Source organism: Xenia sp. Carnegie-2017, unplaced genomic scaffold, assembly GCF_021976095.1.
Source record: "Xenia sp. Carnegie-2017 unplaced genomic scaffold, XeniaSp_v1 HiC_scaffold_16, whole genome shotgun sequence".
Taxonomy (NCBI): Eukaryota; Metazoa; Cnidaria; class Anthozoa; order Malacalcyonacea; family Xeniidae; genus Xenia; species Xenia sp. Carnegie-2017.
Genome location: NW_025813469.1, coordinates 14001010 through 14011122, shown reverse-complemented (window position 1 = coordinate 14011122; position 10113 = coordinate 14001010). Strand labels below are relative to the sequence as shown.

General features: G+C 34.1%; 1 protein-coding gene and 2 long non-coding RNA genes across 3 annotated transcripts; all 3 read right to left on the bottom strand.

Moving 5' to 3' along the window:
- Nucleotides 1-15: 15 nt before the first annotated feature.
- Nucleotides 16-4858, bottom strand: LOC124436196 (poly [ADP-ribose] polymerase 2-like). Its single transcript, XM_046986147.1, has 17 exons — nucleotides 4743-4858; nucleotides 4596-4646; nucleotides 4195-4291; nucleotides 3969-4044; nucleotides 3727-3823; nucleotides 3089-3175; nucleotides 2907-2991; nucleotides 2350-2488; nucleotides 2192-2255; nucleotides 1925-2053; nucleotides 1623-1744; nucleotides 1325-1424; nucleotides 972-1070; nucleotides 660-784; nucleotides 440-522; nucleotides 309-334; nucleotides 16-213 (listed from the first exon to the last, which is right to left on the bottom strand). Exons 1-17 carry the CDS (start codon nucleotides 4791-4793, stop codon nucleotides 169-171), a joined length of 1476 nt encoding a protein of 491 aa, XP_046842103.1. The 5' UTR covers nucleotides 4794-4858; the 3' UTR covers nucleotides 16-168.
- A 3170-nt stretch (nucleotides 4859-8028) lies between these two features.
- LOC124436200 lies at nucleotides 8029-8502 on the bottom strand. The gene is made up of 2 exons (XR_006945223.1): nucleotides 8468-8502; nucleotides 8029-8243 (listed from the first exon to the last, which is right to left on the bottom strand). It is a non-coding gene; the product is annotated as an uncharacterized LOC124436200 (long non-coding RNA).
- A 74-nt stretch (nucleotides 8503-8576) lies between these two features.
- LOC124436198 lies at nucleotides 8577-9793 on the bottom strand. The gene is made up of 3 exons (XR_006945222.1): nucleotides 9531-9793; nucleotides 8681-9211; nucleotides 8577-8610 (listed from the first exon to the last, which is right to left on the bottom strand). It is a non-coding gene; the product is annotated as an uncharacterized LOC124436198 (long non-coding RNA).
- Nucleotides 9794-10113: the final 320 nt, after the last annotated feature.

Below are 10113 nucleotides of genomic sequence, written 5' to 3'. Positions count from 1 at the left end.
ATAGGAACAAGCAAATTGATATAAAAACAAATCACTTTATTTTTTTATATATGAACGAAAAAGAAGATTTCTAAATTTTAGTTTAACAGCTTTGATAATGAACACTCAAAAACAGTCCTTCTCAGGACTTTATTAACCTGGACGATCATCATTTACAAACATATAACTTTATTTATAGTTGAATTTACACTTGACAAGGTACTTCATCTTGATCTAGAGTGGTGGAAAAAATACGAATAAAATGTGTTAAATAAGATGTACATCACAGCAGTAATGATAAAAACGATAAAAGTTTAAAATTGAAGTACCTGGTTCGTATTGTAAACAATATACTCTAGAAAAAAAAAAAAATAAACAATCACGATTTTCTCCAAACAAATCCTTACTAAATATAGGTACAACGCGTTCTTCAGTTGTAGAACCAAATGGATCGACTTACCGTTATAGTTTAATGTGTAGCCATTTGGATTTTTTATACCAGTCTCCGTCTCTTTACCCAAAGGAACGACTGTTCCGGTAGCTCTAAAGAGTATCAATATTTGTTCTATTATGCTGTTTATCACCTACACTTAATAATTGTGCCGGGAATAATGTATGTTGAAATTGAATAATTCACCAATTAGAACCTTGCTTGAAGAAAACATTACTATAGTACTTACAACTCCAGGTCTTCTTTTGGATCAGGGGCAATGTTCCCGCATCCTTTAACACTATGAAAGCCTTCAGGCAGTTTCTCCGCGTCATAGTCGGCACTTAACAAATCATTGGTCTTCCCAAGAGAAACCTGAAAATGCGGGAAGTTAAAAAATGTAAGGACTGATCACATGACTAAAACTTTGCAGCACGTGTAACATGTGTAAGATTGATCACATGACTAAAACTTTGCAGCACGTGTAACATGTGTAAGACTGATCACATGACTAAAACTTTGCAGCACGTGTAACATGTGTGTATGGTCGGTGTGAACGCACCTCGCTCAGGAGCAAAATTCCCGTATTTTGTCTACGGTTCGTGAAACAATAGTTTGCACTTTTTGAACACATGTCAGCGAAGTAAACGCCTTTGCCAAACTATACAAATCAGCATAAAATATGTCATAAAATTGTGAAGATTTACAATTTGGAGGGAGGGGGAGGCATATTTATGTATGGATTCTATAATCCGTAGAAAACAATAGTTTTCAAATAAACGGCATATCATATATTATATGAATTCAGTACTCCCTTCCCAAATATCCATCTTCCTACCTCCATGAAAAATATATAAGATTCAAGAACGATTTAATTAAGGTTAGATTTCGAAGAAACGATAGTGAATAGCTTACCATGTATCCAGTGACCGGTGCTTCCGGTGGCGCTATACGTAAACCCTGTTTTAATATGCCTACCCAGTTTGTCAAACGCGAACCATGCCAGAGAAGTTTTCTTGAAGAAATTTCAAAAGAGATTATATTTTTAAAGTAAGCTGACTGTTAACTGGAAGATAAGATGAAATTTCAAGGAAAGACCAATCTAAAGCAGTTTTTCTTTTTAATTATACACCGAAACACGTCAATCTTGCTAACAATTGTTACGAGGATTGCTAGTATTTATGTATGTTGTACGTAGTGACTATTCATTTACCTGTTTCCGTGGTCAATGAAGTTTGAATGAGTAGGATGATGAATCTCAAAAACATCTTCAATAGTGAGAGAATAATGACAGTGAGTCTTTGCATGCGTGTTTTGTACAAACTTCTCTATCATCTAAAGAAAAACGTAGTGTAGATGTCTTGAAATTTGTCAACAATTAATCATACAAGTAAAATCACAGATTCAATTTTAAAAGAAACATGAAATATTTTAGCATTGAAAATTATTTCTATAAAAACAGTCTCGCAAGTTGTGAAAAAAACATGGAAGTTTTTCGACAATCTTCCACCCGACCTGAAAGTCTGTGTTGGTTTTATCCAGAGGAGAGAGTTGACAATTAAGAGCTTTGTAATGACTATCGATTGGATTTTCATCAAGCTCTTCTTTAAGAACCGTCATCGCAATCTCAATGTTGCCCAAAGTCTAAAATACCAACATAAATAGTGAATTTGGACGAGTTGCTCGCAAAGTAAAATATATTATTATGCAATTTTTCAATATTTCACAATTCCAATACGCAGAACTGAGCGTTTACAATAAAGATCTAAAGAAATTATTTACTTCTAGAAGTTGGACTTTTAACTTCACTTCTTCTTTTGTCTTTATCATTGGCGGTTGTCTCATTCTGAACAACAACAATTAAAACAGACATACTTATTGTATTCAAACAAGAAAAAAAGCAACAAAAAGCATGTCTTCAACTGCAGTAAAAAACTCACCCAAAGCAATGCGGAATTTTTGTATAGAATTCATTGCAGGCCTCGACGAGCGTTGATCCTAAGTCACCTTTTGAAATGCATTCATCTATCAACTTGAGAGAGGAATAACCGGCTTTTATTTGTTCTTTCGTTAACTTTCCTGTGCGTCGAAATAAGAGAAATATGGAGGTAAACAATTAGAATTTTACTCTCAAAGAATCGCTCCTTCAACTTTTTGCACATCCGTATTGAAAACAAGCAGTTTTGCAAAACCCGGAAAACAGAAACTGTTAATTATAATATTTCGTTGTAAATGAACAAATTAAGATCAAAGCTGTAAATCAATTATAAAAAATCCTATGCATACTGAAAGTTTAAGAAAATTTATTTATTTAGAACGAAGTCATTGCTTGATATATTTTGAAATGTGTGTTGTATCAAATTATGACTTTATTCGTAATAACTTCCACCAAACAATCATATCGACTTACAAAAAAAATGATTTCTCAAATTACATAAACAGACTAAAGTCTTGACTTAGAATACACAACTTTTAACAACGAAAAACTAAACTGTACCAAGTGGTGCTATATTAGTGTCATATTTCATCTCTTTAACAGTTTCTTCCATAGTTTTTACGTTACATATCAATTCAATCAATGTCTGAAAACAAATAACAAACGAGGAGATAAGGAAAAAACGTGATTCAATGAAACGGCAAGTGACTTTGGTCAAATTGTTTTTAACTCAATTCTCATACCTGTAATTGTGTGTCCAACTTGCTTTCAATCTTTTCAACTTTTGGTTTTTGTTCACACAATATTGGCGCGTCTGTTTCATCCTTGTCCTTACATTGCAAATATTTCATCAAATTAAATGCATTGAATCATGGGAAGACTTGCAACATTGCAAGATCAAATTAAATGCATTGAATCATGGGAAGATTTGCAACATTGCAAGATCAAATTAAATGCATTGAATCATGGGAAGATTTGCAACATTGCAAGATCAAATTAAATGCATTGAATCATTGGAAGACTTGCAACATTGCAAGATCAAATTAAATGCATTGAATCATGGGAAGATTTGCAACATTGCAAGATCAAATTAAATGCATTGAATCATTGGAAGACTTGCAACATTGCAAGATCAAATTAAATGCATTGAATCATGGGAAGATTTGCAACATTGCAAGATCAAATTAAATGCATCGAATCATGAAAAGATTTGCAACATTGCAACTCAATACTTGAACTTTCTAGGTGATGATTTCAAGCATTTATAGTTTATTTTTGCTTGAATTGCCGTGTCTCCGTGTGGTAATTGTAAAGGTTGTTTTATAATGCATATAATTAAGTCTTTTTGAGGTTTTTTTAGATTATCAAACCGAAATCATACCTCAGCATTGTAGTCAACGATTATCAAGTTGTATTTTCCAGGAAATTTCTCGAAAGATTCCTTATCTTCCCACTTATTTTTCGTCTTTTCATAAAATCTGATAAATGTGCGATACAAATCATAGAGTAAATGGTTTGAAACATGTAACAAACATGTAACAAATCATAGAATTCTACAATTCCTATTTACAACAAATGAATTTGATGAAAAAATTTCCCCAAGAAAAGCGTACAGGTGCTTACTTCCTTTCGAAAGCCTTCTTAGCCTCCTCGAGGTTTCCATCAAAACTTGTCAAGCTGTTTTGTCCTGAATAACCGACTACAAAAGGTTCATAAAAAAAGATTAATAAAACTATAAAGAATTAACGAACTTATGTCAAACCCAAACGAGCCGCAAATTTTCAAGAAACATTTACAACAACATATTCAGAATGCAGATGCTGCTAGCTATAATTACATAGCTATGTACCTCTTCCCCATTTAAACCATACATGATATCTGTCACTCGATATATCTTTAAGTAATTGCATCTGATAATATTTGTTTTTGTTATTCTCGACGTTGGTCTAAGGAAAAGTAAAATAAAAATCAGAAAAAAACTTACCAGTAAGGACTTCAGCAAGCAAATAACATTACAACTGAGGTTCAGCCATAACCTACGTACACAACACGCATGTCTGGGGGCTAAAAATTAGTTTTAGTGGAACGTAGCAATCCAGTTTCTTAATCAGTAGATCAGTTAACGGTTGATCGTAAACCTAACCTTTAAGTCACTGCTTTTATTTTTTTAATTTTAAGACTTTGAAGAGTAAAAATAAATATTTCAGTTGCATTGTCGTTGATTTGTATTTCGGTATCCTCGTACATTACCTGGTTCAACATGGCATCCCAGATCAAATCGCCTTCGCAAAACACCTCCACCTGAAATAAAAGAGTTGAAAAACTAGTGAAGACTTTCTTTCTTTGCCGGTTACAGCAGACTAAGTTACGTAAAGATGCCGAATAATCAAAACTCGCCTTGTCTTTGATAGAGCATGCGTCGTCGACAAGTGTGTTGAAATTTACCATTCTTTAGGCTTTATTTAACTTTAAAACACAACTTAAAATGCTACAAACAATAATATGGCGGATAAACATATGAATGAGTACCGCTGGTCATAAAGTACCGCAGATAGTGGCACAAGGAGCACCCGCTTCGTCTTTACTTTACTTTACGCTCCGTACTTTACCGGCTATTAGCCACGTCTCACAAGACGAATTGGGTGCAAGGAGACCAATACCACAGAATAGATACATACAGAAGGGCCACTCATTGAGTTCTATAAGACCTGGAGGGGAAACGTCAACTAAATTACTGTAAATTATCAGCGCGCGGCCGCGTGGTCAAAAACATGGCGGATTTTGGTTGTCAAAGTCAGCGGAAAGGCGCGGGCTCATAAAATGAAATTTTTTTCGCCCACCCGGATTTGACAACCACAATTGCGATTATATAAAATATCAATGCCAAGCACAAAAACTTTAGAAATTTTGTCTTAAAAACATGCTGCAAACTTGTTTGGTATACGGATGCTGAAGTAATGCCAGAAAAGGAAACATTTTATGACACCGGTAAGCAACGTAAGATTGTTTACTATTTAAAGTGTTCAGTGTTTTGTTTTAAGTCAATACTTGAAGTGTGATGGCATATATTTTGTGAATGTTTTTACTCCTAAGTTATAATTTAAGTTATGTTTATCCAGTCTTATTTGTTCTTTACTTAATCGATTGCTGGACGAGGCAAAGCAACCAGTTCTTATCGAGATATGCATATCTTAAAACTCCTTGTTTCAACTGAGTTGAAATGGAGGATTTTTTCATGATATTTTTCTGAAAATATGAAGCAAATATTAAGGACAGAGCTGTATTGAAATCAAATGCAGTGCAGGATTAATTAATGAGCTCTTTGGTACATGTCGTACAATAAAAAATACCTTTATTAAACAGCAAGCCTGGACAATTTGACAGATTTGGACAAGCATGATGATGGTGTGTAAAGGTTTGCTTTATGCTAAAAGTTTTATAAATGCCAACTGGTGTTTCTGTAAATGAATTGTTTGTTACACAGTGTAGTAAACAGGTTAGTACATCAAAATCAAGATAAAAACTACTTTGTTCAATGTGCCAAATTTTGCTCCTACCTTGAAATATTTGCTCAAGAAAAGCTTATCATGACATGCATGAAACGTTAAATACAGTACTGCATCATCTGACAAAATCCATATTTTTCAATTCCAGGTGATTAAAATTCACATAAGATGCATTGGTTGCAATGAAGTTGAATGTGGAAGAAGCAAAATTGATGGCAAAGAACTTTTATGTCTTTGAAGAATTACGATATCATTTAAAAGAATAAGAGTAGCAATGTAGTAAAAGAAGCCACATGCCTTCAACATGAGACTTTTTCAATTATGTATAGTTACTTTGTACAAAATACTATTTTAGATAAACTTGATTTTTAAGTCATTCACTGATATTTTTACCAAAAGACAAAACAAAATTCAAAGGCATAATGTAAAATTCAAAATTTGTCAAGTTGTTTGAACCTAGAAAAATTAGTATAGGTAACTGTAATTTGTAAGGACACAAAAGAAAAGTAGTGCAAGAAGGTTAGCATTTTTGAGAATTAATAAGTTCTTGACATACATTACACAAGGCCATAATATTATAAATAATGTCTGTATAATTGTTATTATGCTAAATATCTTCACCTACATTATAATTATTTAAACAAGTTTGCCTTCATGCAGCAATAAGAAAAGTGTTATTTCAGAGAAACCAATGCACTTTGATTTAAGAAATAGTATTTTCAATGGGAAATTAATGTAGTTCTGTTCAGTAGTAGATCCATGGTTGTCAATAACAATCCAGTTTCTAATATCTTGGCTCAAAACAGAACCAGCAACATGATTAGAGAATTTCTGAATTTCGTTCTTTTGCTCTCCTAGTTCAAGATATTTTCCTCATAAGTTCTCAGTAGATTTATCAGAACATCATAATACTTTATAAGACACCCAGAATCAATCCTACCAAAAAAAACTCAAAAAAATTACATACCTACTAATAATATATTTCCAGTCGACTTAAGTCGTAGGGTAAGCTAACTTTTCCAACTCCTTTTGGACATTTTACTAAGATTTACCCATCTATTCAAGAAAGACAGTTGCACCAAGCTGTTCACAAACAGTCAAAACACAAGTAATGCGCATGGGATTATGCATTAAAGCTTAACACACATTGACAGTGTAAAGATTGCCGTTTGATATTTATTTCTAATATAGCTAAAGCATTACTTGAAAAAATATACGTTATGTTACAGTAGATTTACCTCATTTAAATGTGTGTGTCTATTTCACAAAAACCAGAAGCATTATTTCAATATTTTATGCTTACGGTATCGTGGTTGTTTTCGCTGGTTGTCATTACTATGAGCAGTGTTAGAGTTCCGGTTTCGGGAGGGAGCGAATGTTAAAAATTTTTCTCAAAGTGGAAGTTTTGACAACCAAAATCCGCCATTACCGCCATGTTTTTGACCACGGGGTCCAGGCCCCTTTGCCCCTCCAGGTCTTATAGAGCTCAATGGGGCCACTTCGCGAAAAATACGGTCCTAAATTTTAATGCGCATGCGCCACTTCCGCCATGTTGGCAGCAAGATAAACTTGCTACACTAAATAAGGGTAGCAGTGTACAACTCAAAAATCTTGGCGTTATTACTTGAAAAGTTGAAATATTTATCCTGAGACGACCAAATCAAAGCTGTGCTGAAATGGGAACATACAATCAACATATTTTTATGCTTTTTCATGTACAACCAATGTGTACAATTCTATCGAGACCTGTATGAGAAATGCTGTGCCGTGGCCGTGTAGTCAAGGTTATTCGTATTTATTTATTTGTAAAGAACGGAAGCGGAGAAGCGCTTAACGAACGTCTTTAAATCAGAAACAAGAAGGAACTATGTGAAATTTATCAACGGACAGGCTACACTAAAAAAGATATTTCGTATGACATTGGATTTGGTGCTTTAGAATTCAGACAAATTTAGTCATATCCCGAACACTCGATAAATGTTCATTGAGAAATTGCAAACTTGTTCAATTGTATTTAATGCCAATGCCATATTGTATTGGGAAAATTCTTATATTGTATGATTGTAGCTAACTTCCAGATGCTCTTAACTATATGTTTCTTATATTTGTCATGTTTTAGATAATTTAAAGTATTGATTCCGTTGTAAGGAAATAAAATTGTCCTCTTGCTTCTATTGATATATATATATTGTTATTTTCGTTACATCGCTGTCGCTGCATTAATTTTCAGATTAATTTTCAAGTTAAATATGCTGCACAAATATTCAGCCACACCCTTGCTGCATCGATTTGCACATATTCATCAATTGGAGCACTACCACCATCAGCCATGGGTACAGCTGAGTTGCTTTTCAAATTTGATTCGCTTTTCGATTGCCTCAATAGTTCCACACTGAAATCAGCAAAAGAACAAAGAAGTGCAATAAGCAACAGCAATACTCACATTGCTTTTCTCAAAGAAGCAATGTCCTTTATCCAGGGAATCAAAGTGGTAAAAGATGGTAAAAACATCACAGGCAGAATCAAATCACTGAAGGGATGGCTTATATCTATAAAGGCCATTATCTGTCTCTGGACCTATCTTCATGCCTCACATAATTTTGCATTCTTGCTTACCAGAAGATTAAACACAGATGCTCTAGAGAATTTTTGGAACAATACCAGCAAGGAGGTAATTCTGACAATCCCACGCCAATACAATTTATCAGAGCTTTCAAAGGTTTTTAGTTCACTTTTGACCTCTTCCAAAGGAAACTGTTCTAAAGATATGGACACTCTGCTAACACAATTTTCAAAAAAAAAGCCCAAACCACTTAGTATGCCACTTACCCATGCAAAAGCTCCAAGTAACTCACTGTTGATTGGTGAAAATGACTACCGAGAACAAAATATTGGCAACAATTTATTGCTCAAAAATGCTGCTGCCTATGTTTCAGGATATTTGCTAAGCAAAGCTTTCAAAATCCACAGCTGTCTCCAATGTAAGAACGTTTTGACTTCAAATAACATAAACAATGATGGTAATTTGCTTTGCTATTTCAAGGCATATAAAGAACTCAACTTTGGTGAACTGACTGCTCCTTCATCGTGCTATTTAAATTACATTATGCAACTTGAAGACACCTTCGTGGATTGCTTCTCAGTCACAACCAATTGCAATTACAATTACAATTACAATTACAATTACAATTACAATTACAATTACAATTTCTTTGGTTAACATATCAAAGATAAACAGTTCTTCACCTTCTTTGAGTGTTGTTGTTTTCATTTCGTGCTTAACTGCCGCATCAAGATGCCTATGGCTATTTGCAGAAAATGTTTTCGAAATGGAGGAGTTTGTTTTCCATTGCCAAACATCTAGAAACAACGAGATATAGCAAAGTTGTGACCATGGTTTATTTTGCTACATGAGAGGATAAAGAGCATGTTTCCAAAATGGTCTGTGTGGGAATATAAGAGGATAAAGAGCATGTTTCCAAGATGGGCTGTGTGGGAATATAAGAGGATAAAGAGCATGGTTTCCACAAGGTCTTCATTGACTTAAGACAAGATAAAGAGCATGGTTTCCACCAGTGTAAAATGCAAAATACCTTAATTTACGACACTGCAGTACAATAAGAACATGGGTCAGCTATCTGTTTTCATTTAGATTATCATAGCAAATGGGACTACATACATTTATCATCAACGTTGACATCTTCTGGTTTACACCTTACAGCAACTTCCCAACCCGTCTTTTTATTACGCTGGACCATTCTTTCAAAGATAACTGATTGTTCTGAACGTGGCATCTTGATGTCCATGGTTTTTTCACCACAAGAAAAAGCTTGTGAAATATTTTTTTTCTGTGTTAGATCATATGGTTTCCACTTGCCTTTGCCGTAACCATATTCCCATTCTCTTTTGATGAATATATATCATTAATGTCTTTATCTTTCTTTATTTTCTTGCCTGTGTTGGAATTTCGGTCTAAAAAGTAATTCTACAAATGAGTTGGGAATACAATAATGACTACATATGTAATGCCATGCATTTCAAAAAATATTGCTTTTTCCAGAATATAAAGTGAATATATGAATTTTTCTCCCCCCACCCCAAGCCAAATTACGTATCAAGCTGGCTTTGTGTCTGAGGTGGGCTATGTAGCCACAAAGACTCAAAAGTTGGTCGCATATAGACGATCCAAGTTTAATTTGATGGCCAAATTATTGGAGGGCTATAATTCAGCCTACCCATCACCCACTGGCTCTGTGATGTTT